This window comes from Macrosteles quadrilineatus, unplaced genomic scaffold (assembly GCF_028750875.1).
Source record: "Macrosteles quadrilineatus isolate MER2022 unplaced genomic scaffold, UCM_ALF_1.0 Scaffold_1__1_contigs__length_201487025, whole genome shotgun sequence".
NCBI classification, from domain to species: Eukaryota; Metazoa; Arthropoda; class Insecta; order Hemiptera; family Cicadellidae; genus Macrosteles; species Macrosteles quadrilineatus.
This window is the reverse complement of record NW_026542594.1, coordinates 196555912-196576683: the sequence shown is the minus strand read 5'-3', so window position 1 is coordinate 196576683 and position 20772 is coordinate 196555912. Positions and strand designations below refer to the sequence as shown.

At 34.7% G+C, this 20772-nt stretch overlaps 1 protein-coding gene across 4 annotated transcripts; it reads left to right on the top strand.

Moving 5' to 3' along the window:
• The first annotated feature begins 2176 nt into the window (after positions 1-2176).
• Positions 2177-20711, top strand: LOC128993486 (traB domain-containing protein). 4 transcript variants are annotated; one of them, XM_054417428.1, is made up of 10 exons: positions 2177-2439; positions 4941-5130; positions 6001-6134; positions 7636-7750; positions 8356-8492; positions 9329-9468; positions 10783-10955; positions 11648-11753; positions 12040-12174; positions 20587-20711. In XM_054417428.1, exons 1-10 carry the CDS (start codon positions 2437-2439, stop codon positions 20696-20698), a joined length of 1245 nt encoding a protein of 414 aa, XP_054273403.1. In that variant the 5' UTR covers positions 2177-2436; the 3' UTR covers positions 20699-20711. The 4 variants fall into 4 exon arrangements, with proteins under 4 accessions (XP_054273403.1, XP_054273412.1, XP_054273431.1 ...); XM_054417437.1 differs by lacking the exon at positions 20587-20711 and adding an exon at positions 13099-13292; XM_054417456.1 differs by lacking the exon at positions 20587-20711 and adding an exon at positions 17135-17301 and having other exon boundaries at positions 2179-2439.
• The last annotated feature ends 61 nt before the right edge of the window (positions 20712-20772 follow it).

Here is a 20772-nt window from a genome sequence, read left to right as displayed (position 1 = left end):
TGCCAAAGAGCCCTGAGGGCTTAGGTTACATGTTGGCCTGACTTGAAGTAATGTGACAAACAATTCCAGGTCTGTGTCCAACAGAGTAGGGGTTTTTTTAGTGAGTAGTCTGTGATAGATTCAGGAGTCTCACACTATAGGCTGGCTAGGTGTGTGCGTAAAAGCATTTTCCTTCCTCTCCCTTAAAATAATGATTCACCAAATGCCCAACAAGTCTAACATTAACCCCACCAATAGGTCTACTAATAAATAAACATGCCTTTTGTTTGTTTTGTTTAATAAATACAAATACAGTACTTTTTGTTTGTCCACTTACAAAACAAACTTAACTATCCTCTACCGGACTTGTCAACACTGAGACGCCGGGCTCTATCATTGAATATTAAGGCTGTGGTTTCCTAGACGCGTAATAGATGCGCAGCGGTTTAGATGCGCTGCGGCTTTTATCCAGGTCCCAAAACGCAGCTGCCGTGAGTGGTTTCCTAGACTGCGTACAATACACATGGTTGGTGCGTAACATAAGTTCACGGGAGAGATTACTAGTGGCTACTACGATGTTATACGATGATTTAGATAATGAAATGGATACTTTGGTATTATAAGCTTCGAAGAAGCGTAAGCAGTGAAAGTACATGAATAGGAACTGTATGAGGCCCTCACGGATGTTTTAACCGTAGTATTAAAGCAAACATGCCTTTTAAAATCCAAGCAATAAATGTTAATTTACCCTCTCCAACTTTGCTTTTACTGTTATTATATTTACCTATTCGGGATTTACTGAATAGACGAAAATATATTTTACGAGTATAACTGCAATAAGCATTTAATACTTATACGCCAACCCCGTAAGAAGGACGGGCACTCTGCTAGTATTAATTAATATAGGCTTATTACTAAGATATTCAGGGGTTCTAGAAATAATTATGGGAGCTGTTATATTTGGAAGTTAGTGTTCTGCTGACTTGAAAAGAAAATTTGTAAACATTAAGTTTGTTTACAAATTACAATAAGAAAATATGTGAGGACAAATTAAATGTTGGGAACATTTAATAAGGGAATTAAATATTACAATTACACATTATGAGGAAATTAACACTACATATTGAATGATATGGAATGCAATAGGGCCTTCTATAAAGATTTTAATTGTATAAACAACGGACTTCCATAATATGTCATTACAAGAGACAAATTCAATCAATTCTTCGTTGTTGTTAGTGAATTTTGCCTTCTGGACAACATTTACTTCCGAATCCATTGCACAAGACATGTCTAAAACGCAGCGTAACTCAGATTCGACTGCTCTGAAAGCAGTCGGTCAAAAACGCAGCTATTGGTGCGCGCGTATTAGATGCGCGCGCATTAGATACGCAGCCTTGGAAACCGCTTACACGAAACTCCATAAGACAAGTGTGCTGCGTCTTAGATGCGCACACGCAGCGCATCTATTACGCGTCTAGGAAACCACAGCCTTAAGGGATTTTTGGATGGTGTTTGCGATTATGAAATCAGCAACTAAATCCTTCTCATCAATCAGCCAAAGAAAATATTGTTTGCTTGTCATTTGATGAGATGACACTTGATAGTAAAATTGATGTTGATTTTTGTAAAGCTCAATACTGTAAAGATAGTGGAATGTTCTCACAAAATATGATTACTATAATGAGGGTTGTTTTAGGCCTTCAAAATTTCGGGTGGGCCTTGAGAAGTAAATACTGATTGTCACAATGACAACAAAATTAAATATTTACATATGGTTTTGTTACACATAATTTCACAATTTATTACTCTTTAGGTATGGTTAAACAATACACATTAAAACATTACGTTAATTTATGTTATGATAGATCTAATAATATTACTAAAGCTATGAAAGAAGCACGTTGGTTGGCAGCAATGAAACCAACTGGGGCCCATTTCATAATAAACTACAAGCTACAAGTTACAACTTGTAACTTGTAATTTCCATTAGATTTGCATTGGGCGATCAGCTGATTTACTAATAATATTAGTTTGTACTTTATTATGAAATGGGCCCCTGGTCGTCATTTTTTGTTGTTCTTCTTCAAAACATATGACTTCTGCTTCTGACTTGTGGCTTATTATTCTTTCTTTTTTTTTGTGGTTGGCTTGTTGGTTGGTTCGTTGGTTGAGTTGTTGACTTGTCTTCTTCACAATGACGACGTCAACGTGATATTAGTCGTTTCGTTAACTTGATAAATATTCTATATAATCTGTGCGTGCATGACAAAAACGATTTTGATTTTAATTTTGTTTTCCAGAATTTTATCCTCGTGTCAAAAGTTTCTTTTGAAGTGTTGTAGTGGCAATGTTGATGGAAAACTAGCTTAAATTGTCAACGTATAGTTTTTAACTTGTTCTTGCAAAAGGTTTTTGTAGAAAGTTTTAAACGTTCAAATCAGAAAAGGCAACTTGATGGTTTGTAGAATAATTAAATAACGATATTTTCCTTTCAATTTCACATTAGTTTTGACTTAGGCTTACTGTAGGATGTCTTGAAAACAGAGTAGTCTCAACTCTCAACTGGATTTAGGCCTATTGGGTGTTAAATAGGTTGTGTTAAAATCTGTCTATTGGGATGATCAAGTTTTGGTTCAAATTCTTTACATATAATAACTAGCCTACTCATAAGTAAAACAACTTATGTTCATGATAACAATAGTAAGACTAGGCCTAACATAGTCATTTACTAAGTTAGCCTAAATGTTTATCAGACTTGTGGTCAGTCCATATGGTCATCAATATTTCTGTTAAGATGTTAAGTTACTGGCTCTGTTCTTATTAAGCAGGCCTACAGTTCGTTTTGCGAGTGAAAAACCAAACAAAAAGATGCTGGTGCGCATTTGCGGGCAGACAGCAGAACAGCTGGCAGGCTCAATTTGAATTTGAACACTCTTGGTATCTGGAAGAATAACACAAGTCTTTTATTTGCTTTACTGTCTTTTTGGCTGCACTTTAGTTTACGTCCTACACTCATTCGAATGAAAAATATCGATATAGGCCTATCAATTATCATTCGGTTAGTTAGGTTGGGTTAACCTAACTAACCAAACTTCATATATCGAACTAAATAATCGATACATTATATCGATAGATATATTCATTCGAACGAGTGTAGGACGTAAATTAAAGTGCAGCCGTCTTTTTGAATGGACTTAATAGTTTTGATGATTTTTTCATTTCTTTCTTACTGGTGTCAGCTGTTCAACAAACAATCGAGTGGTTGATACAATCACAAGCTATGTCGAAACGATATTTATATTTGCGGCACGGCAAAAGCAAAAGCTCACCGGCCTGGTGACTCAATGTTTGTAAACATACTTTTGGTTATTCACTCATGAAAAAAACTGTAGGCACCTACCTTAGTTACACACTGCAAGCCTACATATAACGATTTCCCTTGTTTCCTGTGTTTTTTATAAGTTTATAAAACGTTAAGGCCTATTGTGGCTCGTTACAGCACAGTCAACAATTTATAAACAAAATTTAAATTATTGGTTCAGCCTGAGATACTTTATAGTTAAGTTAGGCCATAGACAAATTGAATAAATATAGTCTGTCAAAGGAAGGTTCCGCTAGGAGTGCCCTGTAGTTACGGCGCACACCGCTGCAGATGGTGGACGCCTGACCAATTCATATATATATTTATATATATGTGTCCGTTGGCACGATAACCGCAGCACAGCTGACTGTCTATATTTATTCTATTTGTCTATGGGTAGGCCTACTAGAGCCTTGTTCTTCTTTGGATTTATTTTGGTCCGGACTTTAAATAGGCTACCCTACCGTAGTTAAAATGACTCGCTGCGAATTACTTACTTACTTGCATTTAAGTTAGGGCCTACTGTTTTGTCTTCAGCATTTAAAAGAACAAATATCAGGTTGTTTGTCTAGAACTGGTACGTTTTAAGGTTCATGCTATTTACTCAAAGATTATATGGTGCCTAGTTAAAAGATGAATGACTAAATGAGACTTAAATTTGTGCTACATAAACAAAACTTAAGTGTTGTTACAGACCTATCCAGATTTTTTACTGTCCATGAAGACTTAGTTCCTGTAGGATATTTTATTTTTATCCTTGCTGTTTTAGAAATCCAAGGGTAGGCTATTTTTATTTTTATCCTTTACTATTGTTTGCTTTTAGTGAATTTTCCATAGGCCCTATAGGGAATAAGCTATTACCGTAGTACTCATGGTAAGACCTGAACTCGGAACCGATTTACTTTTTTGTTTTGAGGTCCCTAGAGGCCAAAAACACCATCCATTAAAATTCATATATATTTACCTATATATGTGTGTTCGTTAGCTTGATAATTCAAGCTAAAATGATTTTGATGAAATTTGGTATATGTAAACGTGTACATTTATTTGAACGAGTTTGTGAACCTGCATGATCAGACTATGGGAACGGGGGGTTTCATGGGGTGAAAATGGGATTTTCCCATTTTTGACCTCATAAACATAAACTTTTGCAATTTCTTTTAAAACAATTTTGTAGAGCTAAAAAAAAAAATAATATAGTATGTTGAAGTGTTATCATGTACCAAATGGTTACCCAGAAAAAAAATATTAGGGTACTAAGTATTGCAATTTTAAAATTCCCATGGGTATTCTTATGGAGAATTAATAAACTGTTGTAGGCCCTAGTTTGTCAGTTTATGATCATATTTTGATCAAATTTTGAAAATGCATTTATTTTATACTAAGCTATTACCATTTCACAATAAAAACACTTCATTACCTTCCTGTTGCAGCAAACCTGTGTACTCGTTAAACTAATGCTATTTATATAGCTAGGGAATAAATGTGATATTTTTAAGGAGACATTTTATTGAAAATCCAATCAGGCAAATGGAAATCGCTTAGTCTGCAGGTTTGCTGCAGCGGGGTATGAAATTAATTTTTTCCTTTGTTTTAGGGCACTGGCACAGAGGATGAAGGCACTGTCCCTGTTTTGGCTATGAGTTCACCCGTGAAAACCACTTCTCCGACAAGCACCATGGATGCATCTAGTCTTGATAACAGCCACGTAAGGTCTGATAGTGAAGAATATGAAAGTGATGATTCAATTGAAATCACTCCAAAACAACCTATAAATCAGGCACCAGGTAGATATTCAATACTAAATGCTAGACTAAGTTAGTCTTTATTTCAAGCTCGAAATTACAAATTTCAATGTGGATAAAGCTGTAGGCGTTTTGTAAAATGTCCATTAGTCTATTTAATTTTGTCTATGGCAACGCCTGGTTGGTATTTGAAAGGCAATGGTCCTACAATACCATAGTCTTGATACTGAACACGGTAGCTCGGACGGTAGCGACGGTAGTGAATGTGTTCTAATTTTGTTATAACGATACTGTGTACTGTGTATGGTGTTTGAAATGAGTATTAGTGCTGAAGAAGCCCTGGTGTTTTATAGACAATCAAGAAAGCGTAGAGGACGTAGAATGTATTGGGGACATCTTTATGTTGAACAAATATTCAATGTAAGCTCTTTGTAGCTGCTGCTGCATTACAAGAAATAGATGCCAAATTTTAGTCTATGTACAGAATGTCAAAAAGTACTTACGAAGAGTTATTACAGTTGGTATGCCTGATCCTTTAAGCGCAATACAAATATGCAAACCAGGCGACTGAAATCACCTTCCAACCGGCAGGTCCGGTTGCTTAACGACTGATTGCCGACTGGTCCTCAACTGGTCGCATTGCAGTCACACTGTGTGCACTGTCCCACCTAACTACATTGGTGGGGACGCAGGCGACTAGTTTGTCCTACTAGTTGCCGATTTCAGTTGAAAAACAGTCTTCCCGTTTTTCAACGGCCTAACAAATTTACAAATCATACTCCTTACTTAGGGCCTACTCCGAATTCTTGTAGGCCTCCTATTAATATGTTGCCTTGGATATTGGAGCTTTTATTTGACTAATTTTGTATACCCACCTTAAATCCATAGGCTGTATTTTTTCCAAATGTTTAGATCCTCTAATTGAAGAAAACTTTGATGAGAACCTACCGTCTACGGTGTCTCTACTGACCACTCCGGATGGGGTGAAGGTGTACTTGGTCGGAACGGCACACTTCAGTATCGAGAGTCAAGATGATGTTTCTAAAGTAAGTACAAATCAAATTAACTGATTTGAAAGATGCTTAACACAACAATGATCCAAAACTATTTTAAACTTTCTTTTATCACTTTAAGAATTGACTTTGATGGATGAGAGCAAAATTTTGTTGACCAGTTTTTAATTAAAACTTTCCGATCCAGGGTGAAAAAATACTTTTGTCATGGGGTGAAAAGAAATTGCCACTTTCAGTCATCACAGTCCTGGAATATTCATATTAAAACTACCGATTTAGATTGAAGGGCTCTCATCAATCCAAAGGATTTGGAACCTATATTAGTTAAGGTTAATTAGTGAAAATATAAAAAATGCAAATATAAAAAGTTGGCTACAGTAAATTTACGAGATTTTGTAACCCTCTCATGTCTGAAAATAACTGGACAGGAACAGTGGCATATTAAGACATCAGTGGTAGCTGTATTGTTTTTTATTGTAAGATTTCTACAGAGAGTAGTTTCCATTTTAAAATGTTTTTATTAGCTCCCTTTCTTGTCATTAAATCATTTTATTTTATATTTCCTTTGGGATACGCCCCATGGGCTCGTTTTTATTAGCTCGCTTTCTTGTCCGGTACAAATTTTGCAATTGATTTTACACTAACTTCCCGATGAGCTAGAGACTTGAAACTTGAAACATAGCCCACAAATGGATGACAATACAATATTAAATCATTTTATTTTATATTTACTTTTGGATACGCCCCATGGGACTCGTTTTTATTAGCTCGCTTTCTTGTCCGGTACAAATTTTGCAATTGATTTTACACTAACTTCCCGATGAGCTAGAGACTTGAAACTTGAAACATAACCCACAAATGGATGACAATACAATATTAAATCATTTTATTTTTATATTTCCTTTGGGATGTGGCCCATGGGCTTACAAAATTCAATGTTTACATTTTGGAATAATGCAAATAGTCAAATTATCTCTTTATTGAAGTCAGCTGTAAATACTTAAATTTGACAGTTTGAGTTTAAGAAGTAAAGGTTCTGCTCCCAAGAGATTCTAATAAAACAAACATTTCAAAGTAAAGATAACAAATCAGATTACATATAATAAGGTTTTGGTAATGTTTTAACAGGCCATATACAATGGATTTAACATATTTATTATTTACACATTAAAGACTGAAAAGTAGAAAATAATTTGTAAATAAAATACTTTTTAAAAATAGCTTATTCACAATTATCTTCACCTATTGAACTCATCTATTGCATGCACCCCACGTTTTTCGTTTTACTTACAAGTATTTATTTTCTTCACATATTTATAGATTATTTTCTACTTTTCAGTGCCTTTAAAATGTGGTATTTTTAAAAAGTTTTTTTTATAAATTATTAACTCTGTAAATCTAATCTACTATAAAGAAAGTCGTACACTAAGAGAAAATATCAGTCAATAGGCCTACCACAAATATTTAGACCAACAAACATTATTTGACACTAATAAACCAGGCATGCTGTGTACATTTTCATGTTGGGTTTCAGGTAATACGTAATGTTCGCCCCCACATTGTTATGGTGGAGTTGTGTCGGAGTCGTGCCAGTATTCTGCAGATGGACGAGGAGACTATTGAGAGAGAAGCAAAAAACATAACATTTGGTATGACGATTTTATATTTAGACTTTTATATGTCTCAGCCTCATTGACGATTGGAAAGTCTAGGTTACTTGATAGCCCTCTGTCAAATGAAAATCTTATAAGGTTGAGTAGTGACATTTACTGTTTATGTAGTTAGTATACAGTTGATTCAATCACTTTTATAGCAATACATTGTAATATATCATTATGAGATTGGGATGCCACCTAGGTACGTAAACCCAAATACAAGTGAAGGATGAGTGTAGAATGTTTTGAGATGATCTGTGTAGCTTTGTTGTTGACTAAAATCAGCTGTTTCATCAGTCATTATCATTTTACTTAAAGCTAATAATCAGGGACAGCTGGGTCCAGTTTTGAACCATCAAAAAGCTACTGACTTTTTGTAGGACCGAACTGGCGACTTTTTGATAAAAGCTGAGTGCTTTTTTTTTCTCTAAAAACTAACCTTTTAAAGCAATATAACACCGATTTGAATTAGACTAAATAAAAAGCTTTACATTTGCTTAGTCTGCTGGTTTTTTTATACAGGGGACAAACTGGTTGTTTGCATTTCTTGCACGCAGTTCATTATGCAACTCATATTGAAATTTGTTTTCCTTCCGCAGAAAAGATAATGGCAACAGTGAAAGAAAACGGAGTGTTCCATGGTCTCATGTATACGTTGTTTCTCAACCTGTCGGCCCAGCTGACCAAGGAGCTGGGGATGGCTCCGGGGGGAGAGTTCCGGAGAGCTCTTGCAGAGGTAACTAGTCATAGGTTTACAGTTTCAGTGTTGTTTCAAATATTAATATAAATCCTACAATTTTCGGTATTGTAATGCATAGGGTTACCATATTTGGTAGAGACCCTAGAGGCCGAACCGGGGTTCCAAATAGAGAAAGGGGTATAAAAATCAGGCAGTGAAATCAAAGTTTTTAAGCTAAATCACATTAAGCAATTTAATAAACATAAGCTTGTTTTACAAGCTTTTCAGTTAAAGTAAGTATTATTGTGAATAAGTAACACTTTCGTTAGGCCTGTAATAGTTATTATTGGTTATGGTATGAAATTGATATAATTTACAAAAGTGTGACAAACCTAAGGGTAAAATATACAGATTTTGCCACTTTTTCTGTTTTCAATTGTCACATCGGGAGGACAAATGTTAAACCTGTTGGACTGTTCGACTGAAACCCAGATATATGGTGACCTAATCCTGGTAATGCATAGTATGGTTATGTTGCAGTTTTAACCGATTGAAAAATCGTTGATTTTACATAGAGTTTAATATGACAAATTTTGCTAATTTTATATATTTTTTAAGAAACTGTTTTTTTTTTTGTTGGGAAAGTGTCATTAATCTGTTGTTTCAATTCAAGCTATTCTTGCACACAAATATCGAACACTTTGAACGTTTTTCATATAAGTACATTTTGTTACTAATGTTGTTGTATTAGACTTTGTGACAAATCACCTGTCAAGAGAATTGATGTAATCTGATGATGTTGAATAAATAAATAAAACCCAATCTAATTACTTTTGTGTTTTGGTTTCGTTGTGTGAATTGTTGTGGTTAAGTAGTTTCCAATGATATTTCAGGTGAGAATGTTGCCGAACTGTGTGATTCATTTTGGAGACCGGCCGATTCAAGTGACCTTAAAACGGGCTCTGTCATTTCTGAGTTGGTGGCAGAGTATTCGTCTAGTGTGGCACCTCGCCTTCTCCAAGAATCCCACCACGTAAGTACTTGCCGCAGAAAAGATAACTGGCAAGAGTAAAAGAAAACTGGGTGTTCCATTGTGTATACCTTCTGTCTGCCCAGCTGGCCACGGAGCTGGCACCAGGAGGAGAGTTTAGTAGAGCTGTTGATAGATAATGGTTAACTCAAGAGATTTGTTTTACCTCTACTAAAAGCTATAGGACGGTTTCCAATTTAAAATCCATTTATTTTAACCAGTCCGAAGCTCAAGTAGTATCTTAGACTATGGATATAACTAAGCATTTCTTTCCCATGAAAAAGATGTACTGGTAGCCAGTTTTAGATAGTTGAGTTGATCAAACGACAAACGTAAATCTGTTTGGGTTGATGTGAATTACTGATTTTAATCAAGTACACTAACTTTTGCCTCTAACAATGGCAGAGACATCATCATTGGTTCCTGCAATAGTGGAAAAATTGTGAAGATCTGCTATCAAAAGAGACATTAATTATAATTGTTGGCCACAATAAAGAAAAATCGTGATTATCTTCTGCGATCAGGGAGACAACATTACTACATTATTTTCTCTCGTAATAGTGACAAGAATATGGACATTTGAGAACATTTAAATTTAATCCTGCCCAAATATCAAAAATATATAATAATCAGAAATGTCCATAAATTTTGGGGCACATCCATCCTATTAATATTTAAAGGTGTAACATAGAGGCCTAGGTTTTAAGGATTTTTTTCTAAGGACAACAGGCTTACCTGGATGGGAAAGAGTCCAAACTGGTACAGGATACACAAAACTTTACACTGTGTAGGCCTACACACAACATTAGAATATTTCACTGTCACTGACAGCATTTTCAACTAAGGAAGAGAGAGTTTTCTTTAGATCCAATATGCTGGCCAGTCGGCTAGTGAGTTGTTGGTGCTGTGTTGCCTATCTATATTAAAATAAACGTACCAACTCAGCACTCTGAAATGAATTTTTTTATTTCACAAACTCGACTATATTCTATATTGATCTTATATATTTATTATAAGATCAACTGAAACTGTGTTTTTATTTTAACTATTGGTAGCACTGTCCCAACCACTCACTAGCCGACTTGGTCACCATATTGGACCTAAAGAAAAGTCTCTCTTCATTAGTTAAAAATGCAGTCAGCGACAGTAAAATATTCTAATGTTGTGTATAGTGTAAAGTTTTGTGTATCTTGTACCAGTTTGGACTCTTTCCCATTCAGGTAAGCCAGCTATCCTCACTAAAAATCCTACCTACTTTGCGTGGTCGCCATTTCATTGAAAAGTATTGAATTATTATTTTTTAAACGTGTTTTGCAGCAAGGAAGAAGTGGAGAAGTGTAAGCAGAAGGACCTGCTAGACCAGATGTTGAAGGAGATGTCCGGAGAGTTCCCGGAACTGGGGCGAGTGTTTGTAGAGGAAAGAGACATGTACTTGACGTACTCGCTGCAACTGGCCACTCGCCATCAGCCTCGCAGACTGACTCCTACAGGTACAGTTGTCATCCGTAAATCTAGATCATGTTGTGTTTGAGTGTTAAACGTAGATGTTTTTCTGTGTTTTTAGGATAAGTTTTACCATGCACGCTTTCGATATAATTCCAGAAATATTAGTTTGTAAATTTATTGGTTTAGTTGGATAAAATAGCCTCAAAGTTGATTTGAAATTTAAAAATTAAAATGTTCTCTTCATGCTCAAAACAGCGGCTTTTAATGCTGACGTGGATATAGGACTTGATCATTGACATAGAAGAGTGGACGACAACAATTCTAATACACCTATAATAGATTTTTGTGTAGTTGTATAATGTTTTCTGCTGCCGTCAATTTTTGTTAAGTTTTTTGTATTGGTGTATTGCCGTTTGTAAAAATAAATCAAAAATAAAGTGAAATATGGTACTTAGCTTATTTTATTTTATTTATAAGTGGATAGTTTTATTTATGTTTTAGATATTGTGGTTAGGGAGAACTTGCAAGTCCTAACTTCTCCTCTTAAATAAAAACATCAGATATCTGAAGATCGGGTAATTGAGACTTATTTATTTTACCGATATATTGTATCAAAATAGGTGTTCTGTATCCTGTTGTGTAATTTCAACTTCACATTCTTTTATATTTATAGTATGAATTTGTGTTTGTCCAACATAATAATTTAAACATAATATAAGTTTATATGGTGTTACAGCTGTGGAGCAGACCAGAGTGGTGGGAATTGTGGGTATCGGACACATGCCCGGCATCACCAAACTGTGGGGTACTATCAAGGACGCAGACATACCGCCTATCATGACGTTAGTATGGTCAAGGCCACCCAATGTATCTGAAGCAGGGTTAAGGTCGTGGGTTTGATCCCATGTGGGCACTACTCTGAAGCCAGATTTTCCATTTGTCTAGGACTATCAATAACGAATGTCAACAACCGTTCTCTTAAAAAAAAAAACATAATAAAAAACTATGTTTGCGTAGAAACATTCAAAAACACAAAATAGTAGATAAAGTTGAAGAATTGATGAAAATCATGTCGTAATCCCATTCCGAGTGACTCGGCGGCTCACTAATGTGACTATTTACTTCTAGGATTCCACCTCCCTCCCGGACAGGAAAAGTGGTCAAGTACACATTGAAAGTGTGTGCGGTCAGCTTGTTTGTGTGGGGAGCGTACAAACTGTTGGCACCGAGAGCGCTGTCGGACGCTGTCAATCAAGTGCCTAGGTAAATATACGATCATTGTAAGGAAAGCATGGTTGCACGAATTTGCACGGCGGTAATTTTCATGCATGGTTGAATTGCATGGATGGTGAACAAGGCTACAATGTGGTGGTGGAGTTGTGTTAATTTTAAATTAAATTTGGTAATATAAATACCTCAACTATGGTTAAATTTTTTACCCCCATGTAATGGTTTCTATATTTTTTGACTTAATTTAATAACACTCTTCAAAGTTTCCAGTTCAATTGGTGAAGTAAAATCTACCACGTTTTCATCTGAACAATATTTTTTTGTAGAACAATTTAAGACAATTTGTTTACAATTACAGACAATACAATTTGGTTACAATTTGTTCTGTATGAGATTCATAAGAGACGATCGTTGCTTACACATAATCTTTAAATCGTTGATAAATTGGGACAATAATCATACATAAATTACAATAATTTGATAATTGTTTTATACCTCTCTAACTTCAAGTGCAGTGGATAAGAACAAATTTAATTTTCACTTTATTTCCCCAAGTTTAAATTTACCTCTACATCTTCAACGTTTTCTCAACAGACCCCAAGAAAGTACAAAATCTTTACGTACAAGTTGCAACGTGTCTGTCCGCTCTTAAAGTATACTGTCACGTCTTTCTTTACTTGAATTAGTGAAAACAATCTTTTTTAGGTGTATGGAATAAACTAAAATAATCTTTAAGGTTAACTCTGAATCTTTTTACTTCTGTCAGCTAAATTTCATTTAGAATCACCACCATTACATTTGAGTAAAACTTAACAAATTGAGTCACACCAATTAAATTAACGAGTGTTTACTGAACAACATTATCACTATTGTTCTAAAATCGTTAAATGTGTATTGTTTGAATATCACCTGTCACTTTTTTGTTTTGCACCTTCTCAGAAACAATTTTCTTTTTAGGAAAGCCAGATCTATAATGAAACAAGTTAATTCACTTTTGAATCAAGTAGAAGTCTACGAAGCATCTCTAATACATCGTTAGGATTCATTTTCTACCCTTCCCAAGATACATTCTTCCGGTTCAAGTTTACATGTCATATGTTTATGTAGTTTTGAATACAGTTAACTTGTTTAGCTTATTCATATTTGAAAGTGCAAATAAAAACTATGTATATTGCTTGATGCTATGTCAGTGTCTATTTAGTGACTTTCAGCCAAGCCCCAGTTAACTGGAATAGTAAGGGAATAATGACCGAGTTTCAAATTCAATGTTTTATATTTTGAGGTTATATTTTGGGGGGAATATTACTTTGTGTAGCCTCAACAGCTGTCGGATTTACCTTATAAAATCAGCTGATTATTTTGTTTAAGTGTGCTATGTCTATTCATAATTGACTCTAGGATTGATTTATGAAAATAATAAATAAGTTTACTTACATAAATTTACATTTTTAATTACATCGTGAACTTAGTCTCAGGCGACTAGTTTAAAAATGTTACAGTTTTATTTTCAAGCCTCTTTTCCTTAAAAGATAATTAAATGATATAATAACGTTTTGAAGCTAGTCGCCCGAGACTATATTAAGATCGACGATGTAATATATATAAACTTATTTATTACTGTGTACTGTATGTTTTTTTCTTTTTGCACATTAATTTACTTTTTGAGTGTTAAAACATATTGTTATCTTCACCTTAGGAAAATAAATGGAAACAAATGTTCAATTATAGCCTGAGAAATGCACCAGTCTTTGGATTAACATAAGCATTATTTTATACAATCATTTTCAATATCAATCCTTAATCCGCGGACTATAATACAATCAAGAAATTCAGGTGTCTGGTGAAGCTCGACACGGTTAAATGGGGTTCTACTGTATCTTACTTTGTTGCTATCCCACTTTTATTAACAATAGTTTATGTGCATGAAAATAAAACTATTATATTTTGCAATGTTTTATAGCAGCGAATTCTCTTCTGAAGGTGGGTGTTTTTAGATGGGTTTGTGCAAAATGGGTCTTTAGAACATTGTTAGTGGTATAAGTTGTGTATTGTGTTTTACCTATCTGCATGTGTTATTAGTGGTGCTTTACAGTTTTATTTTATGCTTCTTATTTTGATTCACCAGTAATCTCTAATGTAATAATGTCCAAGAACCACAACCAACGGAATTAAAAAAATGTGGAATGTCCCAACAAAATTTAGGAGTCTAATAAGTATGCCTAATATACAAATAATATTAAGGCAAAAAACAGTCTGTAAGAAAAAAATGAACCAAATAATTATCAGTAGTAATACTGTGTTGTGGGTTAATGTTGAAATTTTTGAATGTTGTGATGGAGCCAAACAGTATTTAAGTGTGGAATAATGCCCAAAATAAAATCATGACCCCTCTAATAATCATTCATGACTCCTCATTCATCCATTTCATTTCATTCACCTCTAATATACCTCTAAGGCTCTAAGGGTAGATCATTCTTTATCTAAGTATTTTTTCTTAATAGACGTTAGATCTGGGGTTTATTTGCGATAGCCAACGCTTTTCTTTAGACATATCCACACATTGATTTTTATCCACGAAAGGATCGATCTTAAAATAATTCTGCAAAGATAGTCAGAGGTTCCCTGAATAATCCACACAAGAAAAATAACTGTGCGAAGACGGTCAGAGGGTCCCCAAATAATTCCCTCAAGGATCGATTGTAAAATAATTGTGCGAAGACAGTCAGAGGGTCCCTAAATAATCCTCTCAAGGATCGATTGTAAAATAATTGTGCGAAGACAGTCAGAGGGTCCCTAAATAATCCACTCAAGGATCAATTGTAAAATAATCGTGCGAAGACAGTCAGAGGGTCCCTAAATAATCCACTCAAGGGTCGATTGTAAAATTATTGTGCGAAGACGGTCAGAGCGTCCCCAAATAGAATTACACTCATGGGTTTATGACGTATCACGCCTATATTTTTGGATTTTGTTATCATTTTTTAGAATTTTAATTATGAACATTGAATCAACTACTTGGCACATGCTTATACAATATTTAAGTTTTCCCTGTTGGCTTCTCTTAGATTCCCGATTTTAGTCTTGGACATTGTTCCACTTAAATAAAATTTTAGTTTCGGGTATTACAGTATTCTATAAATTGGTGTTTGAAACAGTTTGAAGTAGACCCATGACATTAAAGCTGAACATGATATTTCATATTTTTAACTGTAAAAAAAATTAACAGATAAGCTACGTCCTACTTTCTTAAATTTTTCTAGGAACTATTCCATATATATTTTTACATTAAAACGTGTTATACGGTATAATCAGTTGCGGTCACTAAAATCCCACCCCCTAAAAATTTATAGTTGATTTAATATCATACCCAAAAATATAATGATTTTTATTGCTTTCCCTGTAAAAGATTGTCTTTAATGTTGGTGTGAATTGTTCATTATAAATTTAAATTTTCTACACAACCGTGAGGTTAGCTAGTTTTTCTTACTGTAGATGTTACTAATCTTAAAATATATTTTATGTTCTAGGAAAAATGTATGGTTTTATTAGTTTTGTTACTAACACTTGTGTTTTCTCCTGTATATAAACAACTCCTGTATATAATTGCACACTATTTTTATGGTTTGGTTGGAAATTGTTGTTTAGAGAAACTCCCAATTCATTTTATAATGTTTAGGAACTATTTGAACATATGTCTCATGTTTTGGTACAACTTCTATTTTAAGTGCGTTAACAGAAATTTACTTATAATGGTTTATTCATTAAAGCGAATTAATACTAATGACCTACTCTTTTGCTCCTGTGAAACTTGTTCAAACTAGTTGGAATTTATATGACTTGAAAATCAGGTTGAACCTCATATAAGTCATTTATTTTAATTTTTATCATATGTACATTTTAAACTTACCTCTGTAATTTACAACATAATATGTATAAACCAATAAGTATTACACCTATCATGGTTTAAAAGAAAATCAACAGCAGCAGACAACTATGATGTCGATGTCACTAATGAAGGCCACTACAATAATCAAAACACAAGGAAGTTGAATGTTTTAGACAAGAAATGAAAAAAAAGTTTCAATCAGATGTTTTCCAAGCTTTGTTTCTCAGGTAGACTGAAATAGCTTTTTTGTTTTAATTCTTGTGATAAGACTTATCAGCCATTAAAGGTAGGTGAAATGTTTTTTTAACAATAATCCAGAGTTTTCATGAAGGAAGAAAAACAATCTGCCTTCTTTTCCACATAGTCCTGAAACACCAGATCCATTGGCTCTTCTATTTCACAATGTAACAAAAAAAGTTGTTAAGGTTTTTAGCAATAATGTCTTGTTAGTCGTTAGAGGGACATTAAGTTGATTTGGATTAACTGGGCTGGATTTGGGTTGAGTATTTGGGTGTTGTTTTGGGTTTATTCTATATAATATACCTCCCTCCGTATCATACACACAAGTTTATTTTTATTTTCAACAGCTATGTATTGGTCCTAGCCCCTCTAATACAAGAAGGCCGCATCGAGTCAAAAGTGGCAACGCCTCAGTCCCAGCCTACCGAAACAGCTGTAGTCCTATCTCATATGTTTGTGCAATGCAAGTTTACACTTTTGTTATTACTGTTTTTACTATGGAAATAGGCTGGCGAGTGTGACTTTGCCACATTTTTTGCTGCGGACTGGTAGTAAATGAGGTTATATCATCATTTATCATACAACAGTTGGTGTACAGTTAATGATCTTGTGACATTAAGTATTTTGAAAATATAAACCACTTCAAAATGTCAAAGTTTTATAATGCCCAGAGAAAACAGAAAGGTTTAGCTATATTTTACTATTTGAGTAGTTATGGATACTCTGGTGCCTCAAATCTTTTAAATTTAGACACTGGGAAACCATTTTGAATTTTACTTTGTACATTGTGTTGCTGGGACTACTTTTTCACATGTAAGTTTATGTTCCACCATTTAATGTATGTAATTCTAACTCGTAATGTTTCAGAACTGTAATAAACTGTGTCAAAAGACATGTCATCATTGGATAAAACCGAAGAAACACTTTTTACGGACGACTACAGCCACGAGGACAACACAGTTTTCTACGCAGACACAAATGTTCCGGGTCCAGGTGTGGATCCAGAACTATTGGAGGAGTCGTTGTGTGTAAAGTGTTCCTGTGTAGACAAGTGTTCCGCAAACTGTCCTTGTGTGCAAACTTCTGGTCGATCCGTAAACTATGTAAACAATCGTCTCAACAACGAAAAACTATCTTCCAATTCATTTATTCTCGAGTGCAATGAGTTTTGCAAGTGCCCTATGGACTGTGGCAATCGATTGGTACAATTCGGCCCTAGACGCCACTTGTTAGTTTTTAAAACCGGTGTGAAAGGTTTTGGATTGAAAACGGATGTGTTTGTTGATTGTGGTAGTTTTGTTTGTGAGTACGCCGGTGAATTGATCAGCAGGGAAGAGGCTAAAAGACGGTCTCGAAATGATAGTATTAACTATATATTTGTTTTAAAGGAACATTACGCTAATTCTACAACCGAAACCATTGTTGATCCTACATGCGTTGGTAATATCGGTCGATATATCAATCATTCTTGCCAACCTAACGCTGCTATTGTCCCTGTGAGAATCGATTCTCCGATTCCAAGATTGGCAGTGTTTTCTGTTAGAGGTATTCAAGCGGGCGAAGAAATTACTTACGATTACGCAAGTGGTGGGAGTGGTATTGGTAAAACCAGCTGTTTTTGCGGAACGGCAAAATGTCGCGGATTCCTTCCTTTTGATAAAGATTTACTTAATTAAAAAAACATTCCACAGTTTAACTGTATTATATTTGTACATAGGATACCAAATTTTATATTTTTACCTATGTATTGTTGTTGTTGTTATTAAACAGAGTTTATATCTTAACGAAATCACTTATTTGTTTTACACTTAATATCCACAATTATTTTTGATTGTTAACCTTATGTTTTGTGCATTAGATAGAACTAGCAAATTTACAGATCTTACAAATCCATGCAGGTTCTATCTTTATGTAAAATATAAATATTATTCTTGTATCCATTAGCAGTATAATGTTAAGTTTGATTTTTTGCTTATTAATTGATAATTGACATTAAGTTGGTTTGGATTAACTGGGCTGGATTTCGGTTGAGGATTTGGGTGTTGTTTTGGGTGTATTCTATATAATACTAGGTAAACACCGTCGAAATCCACAATTACTTTTAAGGCTTACGCTAATTCATCTAACATAAGATAATGAACAACATAACATAAGATAGTTCAGTGCTGCAAGAGCCATTAACTTTGTTTAGCATTCTTTCTTGAACAGCGGTTTCGACGTCGTAGATATAAATTTGGGCATATGTGGGGTACTCCCCTTCTGATGATTGTAAGGTGCCAATTGAGTGATAAATTAATTGTGTCGTGCACCTTATACATGAAAGGCCCTCTGCCGTTGTGTTCTTCAATTTTAGCTCGAGTGCTGACCATTGCGAGCGTATAGTTGTACGATCTCATGTTCTTTTTGTAGTTTCTGCTCAAATGATTTGCTTCATTAAGTAGGCTCTGGATATAATATCTTTCTCGGTATGGCGGTAGATTCACTTTTCCTTTCTGGCAGCAGGATGAAAATCCTTCGCCTCGTCCTCTTTGTTATTCTTTAAAATGTATATTAGTATGTTTTCTGTGATGTAGCGCACCACATTTCTGACATTTAATGCCATCGCCAAGTGAATGCTGCTGAATTATTGTATTTTTCAGTGCCACCATAGACAAATACAATATTTATTCTATTTGTCTATGGTGCCACACTAACTGTTCCAGCTCCTCGTCTGGGCTCCTTTCGTTTTGCATTGCTTGCCGTATATTGACTCGCCGTGTCCGACCGGCAATATTTCTTTGTCGCCGAGTCCTTGGGATATTTAAAAAAAAATAAAATATAAAACTTTTCGCCCGTCGTGTCCTATAGGTTAAATTTCTTTGCCGGGTTTCTAATTATTTTTAAAAACATGCAAACTGTTTACATTTTAAAACCAAACACAACAGCTGGGATTTATTTTTTATAGAAAACAAATGTATTTACATCTATTTCAGAATGTAATAACATTCAAATCAAACACAATGTTATCCTTATGGAAAGAACTTTGAGGGCAGCCCACGCCCTTAAAAAGAAATATTTTGAAAATCTAAAGCCAGTTTGCACATCTACACACCTAAACGAACATTTTGGTATATAATATGTGGGGTTAAATCTTAAAACAAAAAAGCCTTATTGTTCACAAAGTTTCATGTCGCGTATTAAATATATAGATAGATACCTCCCTCCGTATTATACCCACAAGTTTAATTTTTATTTTCAACTGCTATGTATTGGTCCTACACTGAGTTGCAGGCCAGAGTGAGGCAGAACCAGGGGTGAACCAGTCAACCACACTAATAGTCTTATCTCTTGAGTCTATTGTGAGTTCTTAGAGCTGCTCTGGCAGCCAGTGAGTCATACTTCTAGCTCCACTATCTCTGAGCAATATTTCTGAATTGAAGAAAATATACAAATCTGACGGTACGAATGGATGTATTTTAATCTATTGATCAGTTTGATACCAAATTTAAAGTTATTTTTTGTTGTTATCTAATATCGTGCATTTTTTTATAAGGTCATAAAAAATCAAATATTCACATCAAATTTGGTATCAAAATGATCAGTAGATTAAATTACATCTTTGAATACCATCATTTGTATATTTTCCTCAATTAAGAGATATTGCTCAGAGATAGTGGAGCTAGAAGTATGACTCACTGGCCAGGTCACCGGCGGCCCGAGCTGCTCCAAGAATGCACAATAGACTCAAGGGATAAGACTAAGTGCGGTTGACTGGTTCACCCCTGGTTCTGCCTCACTCTGGCCTGCAACTCAATATAGCCTCTTATACAAGGCTGCATCGAGTCAAAAGTGGCAACGCCTCAGTCCCAGCCTACTGAAACAGCTTTGGTCCTATCTCATATGTCTATGCAATGCAAGTTTACACTTTTGTTATTACTGTTTTTACTATTTGTACTATGGCAAGAGGCTGGCGAGTATGACATTGCCACATTTTTTGCTGTGGACTGGTATTAGATGATGTTATATCATCATCCAACATTTGGTGCAAACTTGATGATCTTGTGACACCAAGTATTTTGAAAATATTAACTTGTTTAATTCAAAATGTCAAAGTTTCATAATGTCCAGAGAAAACAGGAAGGTTTGGTTTTTTACTATTTAAGAACTTATGGGTACTTTGGTACTCAAGACGATATAAAACAGTCAAATCTTTCAAATTTGGACACCATAAAACATTTTGAATTTTACTTTATTGTGTTGCTGGGACTACTTTTTCACACGCAAGTTTATGTTCCACCATTTAATGTATGTAATTCTAACTCGTAATGTTTCAGAATCAGAACTGTAATAAACTGTGTCATAAACCTTTCTACGCAGACAAAAACGTTCCGGGCCCAGGTACGATTGGAAAGCTATTGGAGGAGTATTTTTGTAAAAAGTGTTCCTGCGTAGACAAGTGTTCCGCAAACTGTCCTTGTGTGTAAACTTCTGGTCGATCCGTAAACTATGTAAACAATCGTCTCAAC

What these genes read in the sequence shown, in the direction of transcription:
- LOC128993486 (XM_054417428.1), top strand. An exon ending in TTCTCCAAGAATCCCACCAC is followed by an intron (nt 9,469 to 10,782) that starts GTAAGTACTTGC and finishes CGTGTTTTGCAG; the next exon opens with CAAGGAAGAAGTGGAGAAGT. An exon ending in GACATACCGCCTATCATGAC is followed by an intron (nt 11,754 to 12,039) that starts GTTAGTATGGTC and finishes ATTTACTTCTAG; the next exon opens with GATTCCACCTCCCTCCCGGA.